The sequence below is a fragment of the Phyllobates terribilis genome, unplaced genomic scaffold (assembly GCF_046119375.1).
Source record: "Phyllobates terribilis strain yellow unplaced genomic scaffold, ASM4611937v1 Scaffold_4__5_contigs__length_816908805, whole genome shotgun sequence".
NCBI lineage: Eukaryota > Metazoa > Chordata > Amphibia > Anura > Dendrobatidae > Phyllobates > Phyllobates terribilis.
The window spans coordinates 620,697,866-620,714,883 of record NW_027362764.1 but is presented as its reverse complement, the minus strand read 5'-3'; the positions used below and the strand labels follow the sequence as shown (position 1 = coordinate 620,714,883).

Here is a 17,018-nt window from a genome sequence, read left to right as displayed (position 1 = left end):
TTCTGAGTTACCTAAGAATCCATCAGTGAGCATGTTTTGACAGGAGAGATTGTTACTTCCTTTTTCTTAGCTCCTCTGAACTGATTTATGACCACATGACAGTTAAGCTGAATTTCGTGGTCATAAATCAGCTGAAACCTCAGAAGGAAGTGAAGAGGTATAAACTCAGGTGAGAAGGAGCACAATGACAGATTATCTGACTGTCTAGATTATATGAACCTGTTAGGAATTCTACATGTGTTGTGAATTTGTGATTTTGTAATCAGTTACTATTCACAGCAAACTAAAATGAACTATTAGGATACGTCATACCTTTTTTTTCTGTAACAGCCTTTGCCCGATCTCAAACCATGATGACTTGATGGATGAACGATCTGTAGAAAGATCGATCTTGTCAAAGCCTAAATAGTTCCACCAGGGTCTTCTCTGCTATTATCTTGATGGCTTGATACTATCGGCTTGCTGGTCTTCCTCTTCGCCTTGGTCATTCTATTCTTCTTTGATGTCCTTCTCATACTAAGCATAAAATACAGGGGCTTGTTTTGTGTTGCCATATTTTGAGAGTCAGAACTTGTTTATTGTTCTGACAACCAAGCTGTGCAAGGGATTAATTTTTACTGGAGGACTGACCATGTTTAAAGGGAACCTGTTACGTCAGAGAATGCTAATTATCTGCAGATATAGGATTCATTTGCAAATAAATAGCATTACAATGTTTCCCTTACCGAAAGTGTGGCTACTGGGAGAAAATTAACTTATTTTCTCCTGGGAGCCGCTGGCTTTCAGTCATGGGGGCGGTGCATGGAGCAACTAAGGTTGCACTCACAGTACAGTAAGCACGGTCTGGTACTTTGATTGACAGCTGGCTCTACATCGCATATGTGCAAAGCGAGTTGTCAAGTGTTGGGTGTGCGCACAGCCGCCACACACAATAGAGTGAGCAATGACGGAAGCCGCTCTGTGCATCCCGCTACGACTGAAAGGTGAAGGTTCCGAGGTGGAAATAAGTTTATTTTCTCCCAGTAGCTGCATTTTCATTAAGGTGGCCGTGAAGCATTGTAATGTTATTCACCTATAAATTGACCCTATATCTGCAGGTAAATAGTGTGGTTTTCTGAGAGGACACCTGATCCATGCTGCCCAAACCAAGGGCAGTACAAATCAAAACCTGGCTACACAATTGCAGCTAGGAATATTTTTTATCTGAAACACAATGGTGTTTCAGAGAAAATACAGTTAGAAGATCCAGCCAGAGAGCATAGCTGGAGATGAGACTTGTCTGACACCGTTACCAGCTAGCTTCTGCAGCGCTGCTAGAGGCAATTAACAAGTCTCTCCCATAGTGAGAGACCTGTTAATCACCAGCATCAGCACCAGATGAATCTGGTCTCCGGGTATGGTCCCCCTACTAGTCTTGTCTCAGGCTTTGGATGCCAGAGCATTTCAGAGAAAAACATATCTAGCTGCAATAAGGCAGCCACGCTCTGGTTCAGACTATGGTTTGTGCAGCATGAATCGACTTCTGGGAGAAGACTTTTGAGGGAAGATCCTGTTTGAAGTTGATCTTTCACGTATGGGTTTTCTCATCTATATTCAACACCCAATTATCCCATGTAAAGGGGTAAACTTTGGGGGATCAAAGTTTTCTCAGATCCCAGCTTTGCAATGTGGGAGAAGAACATACTGCCCACGTTCCCCCTTCAAGAACACACAAATTGTTGTATTGTGTAATGTGAACTGAGACATGCGTTAATAGTGCTGGTATTGTGTACCGCCCGGCAGTAGGGAGAGTTAATGATTGGGACTAGCAAGAAGTGGGAGGGGCTAAGGTGAAGGGAGAGAGACCGTTTTCACTCAAGATTTCAGTTGAGGCCCAGTGTGCATCTGAAGTAGACCTAAGGTCTGGACAGTAAGCAGTGCTGCATGACGTGGGTGTTTCCCGAAGTGGGGGGAGAACACTATGGTGGTTAGCATGAACTGGAGTAAGAGAAAAGGAAAACCAACAGGAGGACGAAGTGATCAATCGTAGACGAGTCCTGGGAGAGGACGCCTAGCAGTATGGCCTAGAGCTTAGAACTCAGGGTGGTAACAGACCAAGATGGGACAGAGTACGTGAGAAGAAGAGTATGTTTCGGGCAGGAGTTCCAAGGCGTCAATAGCAGAGACGCTGAGTACTGGCTATATTGGCAACATAGAAGACGCTCAACCGTGGGTTGAGAATAGGACTCTTGCTAACTGGACTGTAGTATTGAGGTGGGCTGTGGTGATGGAAAGTGAAACAGTGGAGATAAAGAACAAATGAGTAAAGAGGAAAATGCTCCATATTGTGAAGGAAACGTTCAAAACGTTGTGTACCCGCTACCTACTGTACATAATTCCCATAAAGTCATTAAGTAAAAAGTTTATTTTTGACTGGTCATTGACGTCCTCAACATCTGATCCTGGCCAACCAAAGTCATCGGCAGCATGCGGCCTGCAAGGGAGTAGTGCCCCCATAGCACAAGTCAACACACTCAGCCATAACCCCCACCTTCATGTAACGTGACAGGGCTTAAGAGAAGAGTACCTTCGCCCACGGACATGGTCCCGCGCCACGTTACAGCAACATGTTAAAGGCAACTGATATGAACTACCATCACTGCAATCTCAGCTCCTGAGCCCACACCATCACTGCTCTGTACATGTATGGTGCTTTGCGCAAACTCTCTAAACAATACAGTCAAGAGTAGCAGAGTTGGTTTGAATTGATTTACAAGTCTCAATCCATCGACTACAAAAGTAGTCTGTGAATGCTGGATGGGAGAGGAAGCAACACCTTTTACCTGAGGACATCTGTGGCTCTTCTTTTGATTAGTTGACCAGGCACAATATTACATGTGCATCACACCACAACGATAACATTGCACTAGGATAGGTAATCTAAAGAATACTATCCAGGCAAAAAACAGAATTCAAGCTCCAGTGTTACGGCCACAGACTACTGTCTTGGCTGATGGAATGGGATTTACAAATAAATTAGCATCAACTATATAACTAGTCATAGATAACACAGTCATGTATACCTTGTTATTAGAAAGGTTGCCCAATTGAAAAACAATTCCTTTTGATAAGTGCACATTGTTCACATACTTGAATTAATAAAGGTAGCACAATCTCAAACACTACTGTTTTATGAAAATAAAGTGTGCTTTGAAGTGTAACTTAATTATACAATTTATGGGTCCGGGTCCCAATACAACACTCTGAGGTGCACAGCTCTTGGATGCAGACCGCACACACAGCAGTACGGGCTAAGTAGGAAGTCTATGGGTCCGCTCACAATTCTGTGAAATGGTGTACAGACAGACAAGAGCTGTGCACTTTAGAGTGGTATCTTGTGCGATCGGTTGGGGGTCTCAGGACACTGACCTCTAAATATTGTCAGTTATTTGCAGTGCATTTTATATAAATAATTTGCATAATGTGATTTGCATACTTCCATATACATTGTGACTAGACTTGTCTGGCCTGGCTCAATACACTTACACTGAGTGAGGCCGTGCCCATCTAGTTAGCATGTGACCACATGTATGCAAACCACATGATGCAGTCAGGCGCCCACAGAGGAGAATCCTCACAGTACGCACGGTGTGGGGATTCATAAGTCAGCGGTCACATAGAGCCAGACAACCCCTTTAAACTATTCATCATTACAGATTAATTTTAAGCACAGTCCAATTAAATAAGACCCACCTCTCCCGACAAGCCTACAACGTGCAGTAACCACCGCTCCACCATACCGCTGCACAACCAGCTTTACCCTCATCCATCCCTTGTACATTGTGAGCCCTCGCGGGCCGTGTCCTCTCTCCTACTTTACCAGTCGGTGTTTTTAATTGAACAAGCCTTTTATACAGCACGATGTATATTATAAATCAACATAAAATAGCATTACTTCCATAACAAAGTTAATATTTCACAATACTCAATGAAAAACATTATATACATTACTTTCAATTGAAGTCTAGAAAAGTCGCTGAGACTGTGATTAATTCAGGTAGCTCACAACCAAAGCAAAACAGCTAAGTAATAAAATATACACATAATGGTCCTCCAGTAAGAAAAGGTATCACATACAGTATGCGGACGGGATGCTTAGAATTACAATCTGCTGCACAATACTCATTTTAGTAGAGGTGGGCAACACTGGCTGCCAGTCTCTGCTGCAGAACACCCCACTTTGTTCATTGGCAGAGGAGATGTTGTAGGAGTAGTTTGACTTGGAATAGTGGTAGATTATATAAGAAGAATGGGGCAGTCGTACTCTTATGTGATTCAAATTTGCCACAATTTGATTTTCTGACATTTTTGGATGCTAATTGTGGCATCTTAAGACCAATCAGTTAAATGGATCCCATATCAGTGGCATCAGTTACCTATAGACTGTTATTCATCCTTTATAGCCTCTCTCTGCTCAACACATACATAGGGAACTAAGCTGTGCTTTCAGATCATACCCCTAAGTGCATCCTACCCTACATGTAAAAGGAATACAGGCAGCACAAGTTCTCCCCATAAGTCTAAGCTTCATAATATGAGCAGCCAGTGTCTGTAGATTATATGGGACTCTTCTCACTATCGCTGCAAAAATAGCACGGCTGTGGACTCTAAGTTGCTCTACACAGCAACTCCATTACTATTTCATACCAAAATATTTAGATTTGAGTGTCCTTAGTGGTTGATACCTTTTAATGGCTAACTGAAAAGATGGTAACAGATTGCAAGCTTTCAAAACTACTCAGGTTTCTTCATCAAGCATAGTATCATAGTTCTGAGACAATGCCTGATGAAGAAACCTGAGTAGTCTCGAAAGCTTGCAACTTGTTACCATCTTTTCAGTTAGCCATTAAAAGGTATCAACCACTGAGGACTCTCCAATCTAAATATTTTTCTATCTACTGGCTAACACGGTACAAAAATATATATATTTTCCCTGTATTTCATACCAGGCATCTAATGAAAAGACATTAAGTAGGATGGGACTACTTACTGTACCCCACTTGTATTTAAAAGGACGGCACCCTTAAATATACAAGAGCCCTTCTATAAACCAAATGTTGGTTCCAAAGGCAAGAGAAATACATGGAAAGTGGAACGGTCTTAAAAAAGAAATATGGATTGTGGGGAAGAGGCAGTAAAGGATTGTTCGGCCCCAATATGTTTAAAGACACTTTGCTATTAAGTGCATAATAAAAATGAAAATAAAATAAGAAGCAGTTACATCTCCACTGCACGACCTTTGTAAACCACTTAGTTCTTCTGATATAATAACCGGGTGGTCACTGATTATGGGTATTAACAAATGTTTTGCTATTACAGTCCCTGAGTATAACACTTAGAAAATCTCACATCTTTAATCTGACTTGCAGATTTACATGTTGGGGAAATTCCAACACAGAAGAGTGTGTCTCGGCACACTCACAATATGTAATTAATAGTTTTGCATAGGACTGCAGATAAACCAACTGCATTGTCTCCGCCAGCCTTATTTTATGTTTCTCTCTACGTGCATGGTGTATGCTGCAACCTCAGACATACATATCACACACGTATTATGTGTCTGGGTGAGCCGCCCGGACAGACATACATATGACACACGTATTATGTGTCTGGGTGAGCCGCCCGGACAGACATAACATGACACAAGTATTGTGTATCTGGGTGAGCCGCTCGGTCAGACATAACATATGACACACGTATTATGTGTCTGGGTGAGCCGCCCGGACAGACATAACATGACACACGTATTGTGTATCTGGGTGAGCCGCTCGGTCAGACATACATATGACACACGTATTATGTGTCTGGGTGAGCCGCTCAGACAGACATAACATATGACACACGTATTATGTGTCTGGGTGAGCCGCTCGGACAGACATACATATGACACACGTATTATGTGTCTGGGTGAGCCGCTCAGACAGACATAACACATGACACACGTATTATGTGTCTGGGTGAGCCGCCCGGACAGACATAACATATGACACACGTATTATGTGTCTGGGTGAGCCGCCCGGACAGACATAACATATGACACACGTATTGTGTATCTGGGTGAGCCGCTCGGACAGACATACATATCACACACGTATTGTGTATCTGGGTGAGCCGCTCGGACAGACATACATATCACACACGTATTGTGTATCTGGGTGAGCCGCTCGGACAGACATACATATGACACACGTATTATGTGTCTGGGTGAGCCGCCCGGACAGACATAACATATGACACACGTATTATGTGTCTGGGTGAGCCGCCCGGACAGACATAACATATGACACACGTATTGTGTATCTGGGTGAGCCGCTCAGACAGACATACATATCACACACGTATTGTGTATCTGGGTGAGCCGCTCGGACAGACATACATATGACACACGTATTGTGTATCTGGGTGAGCCGCTCGGACAGACATACATATGACACACGTATTGTGTATCTGGGTGAGCCGCTCGGACAGTTTGGCCACTCTTATGTAATAGTGCGGCGTCATGGAACAGGGATATTGCCCGATAAGCATACCTTACATGTATCTCTATTCAGCTTACATATTAACAGAAGCTGATCACTGGAGAATGAATGACGTTATCTTGTACATTGCAGTAACACATCAGACGGCTGTAATAGGTGACCGGTGGAAATTCACAGCTAGGCCTTAGAAAATCTTTTAAATACTCAGATAAAGAAAACAGGATTAAATTAGTCCATTATATACACACATAGAAAGAATCTGACGCTGAGGGCCGCATGTAATGTACCCATATAACCTCTGACGCTTGCACATCAGAAAGCCATTGTAAAGAACAGTACACGACTGGATGAGGGGATCCAGGGAATCTCCAGGATTTGCACACAGTAATCAGAGGGATTGTCCGTGATCTATGGCTGCTGTTGATATTGCGCTTCTGTTGCTGTGTAGAAGTCATCCAAGACACTTTGCAAGTAATCGAATGTCGGTCTCTCTTCAGCTTTCTCCCTCCAGCATTGTTTCATGATGTCATACAGTTCTTCTGGACAGCTGTCCATGCGTGGCAATCGATAGCCGCGCTGCAGCGCAGACATCACGTCTGTATTGCTCATTCCTACAAAAAGAAAAAGAAAAAAGGTACATGATGATAATTTACAATCATATTAGCTGCATAGTTTTCTTAACTTTCCTGTGGTTTGTCACCTTCTTTTGCATGTAGTCCTACTTTGTTGTATCCTTAATGGGGTAACTAGTTATTTTGTTGGATGCCTAGACGAGTAACTGATGGCAGGCTAATATCCAACAGCATCCTTTGGGACCACACATTAGGTTATTGGTTGAAATCAGGTGGACGTGTCTTCTTTCAACCTTAAAGTGAATCTGTCATCAAGTTCTTGCCACCTAATCTGAGAGCAGCATGATAGACCTGTATCACTTACTTGGCTGCTTAATATAGTTTTGATAAAATCAAAGTATCATCAGCAGAAGATTATCACCAGAGGACTAGTAAAATCTGCTGCCATGTACTCCTCCATGAACTCTGTATAACCCCGCCCCACCACTGAGTGGCAGCTTTCTGCCTATGCACAGTGTACGCAGAAAGCTGCTAATCAGTGGTGTGGGTGGGGATATACAGAACTCAACAGAGAACTGATAGATCTGTAGCAGAGAAAACAGGGATCTTATAAAACAAAATATAGCAAGTAGCCTAGTGAGTGACATCGCTGGAATCAGCATCTCTGCACCTACATCATGCTTCTCTCAGATAGGGTAGCAAAAACCTTGTAACAGGATCCCTTTAAATCTATGGACCTTTAGAAATGGAAGGGCAGTCTACTTATTTTATTACATGTGTAACGTGTCGCCTCAGTGGACCAATCTAATATATATATATATAATCGTCTTACCCCGTCTGTCTGTCTGTCTGTCCAGGAAATCCCGCGTCGCTGATTGGCCGCGGCCAGACCAATCAGCGACGCGGGATTTCAGAAAAAGATGGCCGCCGTTAGTGGCTCATCTGCCGCACGGAGGTCAGCGGCGATGCAGCCGGGAGATGACTGGCGCATCTCCCGGCTGCTCGCAGCAGGACTACCCCGACCGGCGGCGCCGCTGACCTCCATGCGGCTCCCGACGGCAAGTGTGAAGGGAGGACCGGGGAGCAGCGCCACCGGTCAGGATACTTCTGCTGCGAGCAGCCGCTCATCTCCCAGCTGCTCGCAGCGGAAGTACCCGCACAGGCAGCGCCGCTCCTCGGTCCTCACTGGCCGCGACCAATCAGCGATTTTGGCGCCAAATTTAAACACAGCTTTGCTGATTGGTCGCGGGCGACGGCCGCAACCACGACCAATCAGCAAAGCGCTGTTCAAATTTGGCGCCAAAATCGCTGATTGGTCGCGGCTGGCGACCGCGACCAATCCGATTTTGGCGTCAAATTTAAACACGCTCTCCGGTCCTCACTAATACAGTTCGCTGATTGGTCGCGGCCGCCGGCCGTGACCAATCAGCGATTTTGGCGCCAAATTTAAACACTGCTTTGCTGATTGCGCCCGGTCGGCCGCATACATATTCTAGTATACCCGATGCGTTAGAATCGGGCCAACATCTAGTCTCTTTATAAATGGCCATTTTATAAGTGGTTGCTTAACGAAGACAATTTCTTCAAAATGTTTGAGGGATTACATTTGCATTGCATTTTTTTTTTTTCTGCAAAGAATAGATTTTATTGCAAATGACTCTAGAAAGTAGGAAGCTACACATAGTTGCCGAGATTATTATCCACTATAAAGAAATTGTTAACCCCTTTAACACCCACCAACCTGTAACTTACCTGGATATGGTATCTTTCCATATGTTATAATTTCATACAGCAGAATGCCAAATGACCACACATCTGACTTAATGGTAAATGAACCATAGTTGATGGCTTCAGGGGAGGTCCATTTGATAGGGAATTTTGCACCTGAAACAGCAAATCTATCAATTACACACGGGGGAGAAAAAAAGACTTATACAAAATAGAAGGACGAGCATAAGAGTCCTTGTGTGCTGGTAAATAGTACAATACTATATTTCTATAGAGCTTTTCTCACTTCGGACTCTTGGGAAGTAGTTCTGCAGATTTTCTGCCCAAATTCCTGGGCAGAAAAATCGGTGGCATATTACAGTAGCATCAAGGTGCATGAGATATTTCCAATGCATAATGTTTACATTGCCAGCAAATCTGCAAGAAAATCTTTTAAGAGTGTGCAACATTTTTATTCCATCACATGACGGCACATCCTTGTGGCTTACGGCAGCAGTAAATGGTTGTGGCTGGATGGGCCCAAGTTATTGACTGTTTTAAATATAAGGAGGTTGATCTATAATTAAATGACATGACTATTGGTGGGGTACATTTGTTGGCCTGACTGTCATGTTATCTTGTGCCAGCAGTAGTGGCTGCAAGTCCTTTTCCAGTTGATCTACATATAATACACTGCAACATTTTAAGAGTGTGGAAATAAATGTAAGTATATATTTTCATAATTTCTTTGGGGAAAATGTTGAGCTTGATGTGTGCCATCTTCCTAAACATTTGCCACCAGCATTAATATGCCATGCATCCTACAAGGGTGCTAGATTATCCAATGTGGAAAATATCAGACACAAAAGTGTATCAGACAGTTAAAGTGTGTAGCAGGGGTCTCAAAGACGCAGCCCAAAGGCCACTTATGGCCCCTGTGGCAGTCATCTGTGGCCCACGGGGCACCCAAGAACCCGATACATTCTCAGGACGGTAGAGACCGAGCTAACAGAGGAGCGTGCCAGCACCCATCAAGGACATCACGCTGGAGCACAATGCTTCAGAGCGCAGTGCGCTGGTGGGGAGGCGTCTCTTTCCCACAATGCTGGGTCTGTGATGGTAGGTGAATATGGAGAGGAGGATTTGGGTCAGCCAGCTACGGTGGCCTGTAAGGTCCTGCAACAAACAGGGCCTAACATGTGAAGTGTCAGTAAAACTGACAGATCTAATATCCTGCAGTACAAAAGTTTATATTAGATCAGCGATCAGCCAACTAAAAGTTAATGTTCCACATAGGGACTAAGGAAGAAAATAACGAAAAATAAAAAAAAATGAAAGTATAAAATAACTGAAAATATTTTGCCACGAAAATTCTGTTTTATATAAAAATGTAATTAAATGTGTCTGGAACGACCAAAGTTATTAAACTGTACTACAGCCTATATGTTGAACACCTTAAAAAAATATGCAAAAAATGTAGCTTTTTCATTATACGGACATAAAAATGCAATAAAAAGTGATCAACAAGTCGTATCGAAAAAAAAAATGGGAAGGAAAGCAGCTAGTCAACTGCAATTTTTTTCTGTGTGGCCCATTTATTTGGCAGAGTTTGAGACCCCTGGTGTACAGTGTATTTTTGAATAGGTTTCATGATATTCAACAATGATTAGGCCATACCTTCCCTCGCTGTATATTCATTATCTTCAATAACACGAGCCAGACCAAAGTCCGCTATTTTACACATTAAAGCCTCGGACACCAGCACGTTCGCTGCTCTAAGATCACGGTGGATGTAGTTTTTCCTTTCAATGTACGCCATTCCTTCGGCAATCTGTAAAGGATTACATAATGAGAGCATATGTTGTACTTTACTCATAAATGACACCTTCTCACTGACTGACGCACTATAGGGCAGATTCTTCTGATTAGCACAGTATTAATAAGGCAGCTACAGTAACCGGATGTGATGTGCTGTACAATTCTCCATTATTTCTTTTTCCCCAACTGTGTTATTCTTGATACCTTGATGGGTTATTTCCCAGCCAGAACCTGGTAGATCTACTGAAACCTGACCCACAGCTCACTTCATATTTTTGTGATCTGGTAAAACACGTTTCTAGTAACTTTAAGAATCCAGAATGAAGTGAAATATGCGGAAAGAAAATCTATAAACTACATGTAAAGAAAATATCTAAAATAAATAGGGCAATGTAACCAGATATATATTTTTTTAATCACCCATGCACTACAAGCATCAGTTCACAAGGCAAGTTTAAAACTATTCATACACACAAAACCTCAGTGTAATCTAATGTAAATTCCTCCTAACAGCAGACAATGGGGAAATGCGAATCGAACATGTTGGATTTTAACAAAACCAAGTCTTTGTTCTGCTTGTAGAGGCCACCAGTTTCAGGAAGCCGTAAATTTCCACCAAGTGGATACCACCAAACAGAAGATAAAAAATAACCATACACTTTTAGAAAATAAAAAAAAATTTATACTCAACTCCTGCAACGGTGCCGGACCTGCAATGTTGGTGCCATTATTCCTGGCAGGTCACATGACACTCTTGTGTTATGTAACTGCAGTAGCCAATCAGCTGCAACCTTTATTTTTTTCGTCAGAGCAGACATCGGCTTCGATGTAACACTGATGAGCTTCAGCCAATCAGCGATAGCTAAAACCACTAATTGGGTGTAGCTCATCAATATTCCATCAGGGCGGATGACCACCGCTGATCATCAGTAGTCGATTAGCTGCAGCAGTTAAGTGACAATGTCATTTGACCGCCATGAATAGTGCCACCAATATCGCTGAACATTGCCACTGCAGGAGGGGAGTAGAGATTGTTGCTTTTTTTTCTATGGAGTCCTGAATTCTGGACAATCCCTTTAAGCTGCGCTGATTTCACCCTATTAAGATATACATTCATGCTCAGCTCCCGATGCGCATTTATGATGGAGTTTGGATGTAGAGTTCATCCAGCAGCTGTGTCAGGTATGGCTAGCATTAGTTCCACTAATAGAGTTATAGGCTTAACATCTAAATGAGCAATTTTAGGTGTAGCTTTTATAATTTGTCACACAGAATATATATAAAATATGAACACATTCAGCTTTTGCAGCATAGTGTCTGTTAGTTCCCCTACCAGGGTTGCATTATATTTTTTCACATGCTGACCGTGAAGACTCTCAGTTCCTCTTTCATACTGCTGCTTTTATAGTAATGATGAAGCCAAATGTCACCTTATCGCCTTCATTATACTATGTAAACTAGATCTTATCACCACTAAAGGCCTCCATACACTTTAGATTAACGTTGGCTGAACCAGCCGATATGGTCAGGATCAGACAGTATAATGTGTATGGAGCCCTCCTCACAAATGATGAGGGGGAGATGAGGGTTGGGCATTTTGTATTTCTGCCCAACCTTTTTCAGGAGAGAAGCCACTGCCAGAGTGATTTGGTAGAGGCTTTCTCCGCTCTCCCTTATGAAAACATATGAACGTTCAGCTGAGCTGTATGGGGAAGTCAGGAGAGATAGCTGTTGGTCGATTGACAGCCATCTAATGTGTATGAAGGCCTTACGAATCCCCATCAGCAACCCCTAGGCACTACTTCCTATCTCTCAGATTAAATTACCACCTAGTAGACACCACAGGACAGAAGATTCAAAACAAACACACATTAGATAAAACGTGGTGAAACGTGCCAATTTTAGCTGCAATGATTCGTCCTTATCCAGAGAAACATCCACGCTCAGCTCTGGGTGCACATTTATTGGGGCTTTACAACCACTTGCCACCAAGGAATTTGTGGCCCCTAACAAAAATTTATATCAAACTTATTGACGCAACTAGGAGTATCGGTCATAACAACAGCTTAATAGAGGTGGAGAAGGTGATTAACAGGTTATGAGGCCCTCAACCACTTCAGTCATCTCCCTCAAACCCTGCATGAGCTTATAAGCCACAAAGAAGGCACCTCCATGGGTCAGTGAGGCGCTTAGGCACTGCCACTTAGAATTTCCCAGAAGAAAAACTTACGTTCCTTGACTACTAGATGTGCCACAGGATTTTATCATTTTGTGTCCGTGGTACCTTCTACAACTCTGAGGGTGAAAGCTGTAGATAACTGCTATTGTTTGGCTACTAGAATTGCTGGTGCCCTCCACACATTGTGATAATGGACCTTAGTTGGAGTCTCTGGTCTAATATAATCTTTACCTACGCACTGTCACTTTAAAAAGCCCAGAAGAACAGAACTAAAATAGCTTCCACCTCATGGATTAAGGGGCAATCCTAGTCAGCATAACTCCATCTAATGTCATTCAGGAATTGCTTGCCAAATTTCTTCAACATGGCTCCCTCTCTCTAGCTACTTTTTATTCCCTCTATCCTCTTCTTCCTTCTGATCAAAGCAAACATGAACTCCGACATATAATGGGAAAAAATAGACCCAGAGAACTGAGGAAGGAAGGGTCAGGACACACATCAATGGGAGACAGCAGACAGGAATATTCGTCTGCTCCGGTATGTGACTATAGGGAGGTGCGCGGTGAGGACTAATTGAGATCTGTGGTCGGCTAACTATACCAACATTCCTTACTGGACACTGAGGATTCCAAGGTTCCCCCAATAGTACAAATTGGCAATGATGATAAAGGACACGAAAACTGACAGAATTTCTATGACACTAGATTGAGCTGTATCTGAAAATACATGTCATCATATAAAAACCATACATTGCATGATGTGTAAACTATTACTCTGTGTGATTGGGATTTTCAGCCCTTACACCATAGCCCTGAATGCCTCCAGTACACAACACAGCAGAGCATATATAGAAATTATATCTGGTTAGTCTGTATGATATTTCAGAAATTATTTCCATTATACCTTAATATAATATAAAAGGGAACATTAGTAGAGTGTCCTATGAATGCGGATGTGTAGAAGACATCAGCCGGTCAGACACAAAGTTGTGCAATGAACACTGTACAGGAACAAACATGAATCAATAGCAGACAATTATTAACCCAGGATAAAGAGGGGCCGAAACTTCATTCCTTTCCACTTGAGTTAGCGGAGATAATGGAGACAAGCTTTCCTCCATGTTTTATCAAACCTCCACATTTTTGTGGGTCATTACATGTATAATTTGCATGCCTATCTCCACTTCCTAGTTTCTCAGCTAAAACTTTACAGCGAGCCCTTTGTCTGGGCATCTGTGTATTCTCCTTTACATATAAACAGACAACATCTCGTTGAGGGCACAATACGGGACCGCCGCGGCCCACGCAGCACACAATGACCCATTGAATGTGAGGACAGGTAGAGCACTAAAGTTTGCATCCTAGGTTTATATAAACTGGTGGCTGGGAGCCAAAGCCTGACACTCACAGTAATATTAGTGGTTAAAGGAGCGGACTACGGCCTCCTCTCTAATAGATAGATTATTATTTTCCCTATAAACAGTTTTCTGTACCGTAAACAGCGGGTAAGAATCTGCCAATCATGTAAATCATTCTCTTCTGCCAGGAGAGGTCATTATAACACAAAAAGCTTTTCCAGGGTAATCCGAACTAAGGGTACGTGCGCAAGGCATCTTTTTCAGGAGGGTCCACTCTGAAACTATCTAAAAAAGCGCTTTAAAAAATGCTTAAAATAAAGAACATATCAACTGCAATGTCAAAATGCCCGTGTGCATATGTCGTCTTTTTCAGCTTTTTTTTAACCGCTTCAAGCTTTGAAAGACACAAAAGCAGTTAAAAGAGGAGGCCTGACCTTTCTTAAGGGGGCTGAAGCCGCTCTCTGTTACACATAGTAAAAAAAAAACAAAACACGCAGACAAAAAAAATCAGAAAAGATACCCCAAAAAAAAGGCTTCAGGAAAAACGCAGATGGCATTTTTCCTGAAGGGTCTTCAGTTTGAAAAACTTGATGGGTTCAATGGGATCTAGAAAAATGGGTTGTGTGCACATACCCTTAGAGTGATTTATACCTCAGGATCATTGGGAACGAGAGTTTATAGGAATGCTCATTTCCCGATAATTGTGGTGTATAAGCGGCTGGTGAGTGTGAGACTAAGTGTAGGGAACTTAGATTAGTGGCACCAATGCAGCGTTAAATTAAAGGAAAACTTAGGAATTGTGGCTTCATGACTGCTGCAGTCCACAGGATTGCATGAAACTCAATGCATGTTGATAAAGGTTCGGCTGTTGTGTGGTTGTAACATGTGGACCCAGTAGCAGCCTTAGGAAGATCCAATAGTCATAGAAATAAAATAAACTCCACAATGCGGACACCATATTATGCATACCTGAGCAGAGAAGTCAATCAGCTTTGGAAGAAGAACTTTAGAACCTTCATCGCTCTTGAGAAAATCTAGCAGGCTTCCTGACAAGTAACAAGAGGTTACAAAAAAGATTATCCAGTGATAACACATTATTGCTATAGTGCACAGAGAATGAAAGGGGTTGATGTTCATTTGATATTGAAAACCTATATAGTGGATTTGTCATCAATATTAGATTGGTGGAGGTCCAACATCTGGCAGATGGGCTGTTATTTGCTCTGCTAGCGGCCACATAGTAACACTGATCAGAGTTGTACTGCACAGGTGTGTTCTGCATGTAATGAACGCTGCAGAGTACTGCAGATCAGCGCCATATCCCGTGAATATAAGCCAATCTACAACACCTTTAATATAAAGTATGCAATATACTAAATAGTTACAAAAATTGAGGTTATGCGGCACTCCTGTGATGGGTGCTCATATAGGATTCCACTCCAGATTAAATAATAAAAAATGAATTTGGCACTTCAAGTAAATGCGAAAAATAAAGTTTTTATTGCACAGATTTTCCTGTTTGCATTAATTTACAACGTTTCAGCCTGTTGTTGCTGAACTATAGACTGTTCTGAAGAAGGCCACAACAGGCTGAAACATTATAAATTAATGCAAACAGAAGAAAATCTGTGCAATAAAAACTTTATTTTTTGCATTTCCTTGGCGTGCCAAATTAATTTTTTATTATACTAAATAATGTAACCATTAAATAAAGTAAATACATATTAATGTATCAGCTTCAGTACTCAGTTCTGTTTTATAGAAATTGGACTTATCTGTAGGCAGATTACTTACCCTTTGCCATATATTCGGTAATGATGTAAATTGGTTCTTCTTTAGTGACCACAGCATAAAGTCTCACTAGTTTGTCATGCTGGAGAGTCTTCATCAAGTTGGCTTCCTCCATGAATGCTTCCACAGACATGGATCCTGGCTTTAAGGTTTTAACTGCGATTTTTGTATTGTTATTATAAAAACCTAAAGTGGAATATTGAAAGATGAGCAGAAATAATAATAATAAAAAAAAAAAGTTATGGGTACTTGGAACAAGGGTTATTATTAAGAACATATAAAATACATTGCAACCCTATGAACGGTTGTACTACAACAAAGTTGTCTCACCCCCCTGATGGTTCTCTCAGCAAACGGATGATTTTGCCAGGAAAGACCACCACCAGCCATTGAGGCTTGAATGTTTTACATGGCAGCCATTCTGATAAACAGCAGCTTGTGAAATTCAAGTATGTCAGAATGAGAGATGCTGGGATAAAATATAGGATCACTCCTCTATGAGGTCCATATGCCCTAATAAAGCAACCTTTTTAACATGAATGACACAATATTTTGTGTAGAACGTCAATCTCCATACATAGCAAAAGGAAACTCATATTTCAGACTATTTGCAAAACTGTCCACGTCATTTCCTGTTCTGTAAATGTTGAAAGGAAGAAGCAGTGAATGTCCTTTACATCCCAATACAGGCTTTGGGGTTGTTTAATGAGTGATACCTTTATCTTCATTATTATGTTAACCTCATTATTAGGATATTAATAATATTTTAATGTTTGTTAATTATAATACTTCCTAATGGGACTGCATCATTTACAATTGGCATTTGCAAAGGAAATCATATTCAAAATATTGATGTATTTTGAAGACAATTAGATTTCATTGTTCACAACCTTTCTGGGTTAAGTGTTTTTTTACTTTAAGGCCACTTTCATATTTTGATCAATGTTCTACACCAGTGTTTGCAAGTCAAAAAAAGAAAAGGATCCAAAACATTGTGGATCTTTCCATTAAGTTCCCTGGTTGTGATTTACAAATACTGATGCACAGTTCTGCCCAAAATACTAGTTTGTGAATGT

At 41.7% G+C, this 17,018-nt stretch overlaps 1 protein-coding gene across 2 annotated transcripts in view; it reads right to left on the bottom strand.

Moving 5' to 3' along the window:
- Positions 1-5,321: 5,321 nt before the first annotated feature.
- LYN (LYN proto-oncogene, Src family tyrosine kinase) overlaps positions 5,322-17,018 on the bottom strand; it is an 80,999-nt gene continuing 69,302 nt past the window's right edge. For both annotated transcript variants that reach the window (XM_073679314.1, XM_073679313.1), the window contains exons 9-13: positions 15,946-16,128; positions 15,121-15,197; positions 10,475-10,628; positions 8,843-8,974; positions 5,322-7,129 (exon numbers count right to left, since the gene is read on the bottom strand). In XM_073679314.1, the coding sequence (XP_073535415.1) occupies positions 6,927-7,129; positions 8,843-8,974; positions 10,475-10,628; positions 15,121-15,197; positions 15,946-16,128 (749 nt within the window). In that variant the 3' untranslated portion in view covers positions 5,322-6,926. The remainder of the gene's footprint in view (positions 7,130-8,842; positions 8,975-10,474; positions 10,629-15,120; positions 15,198-15,945; positions 16,129-17,018) is intronic.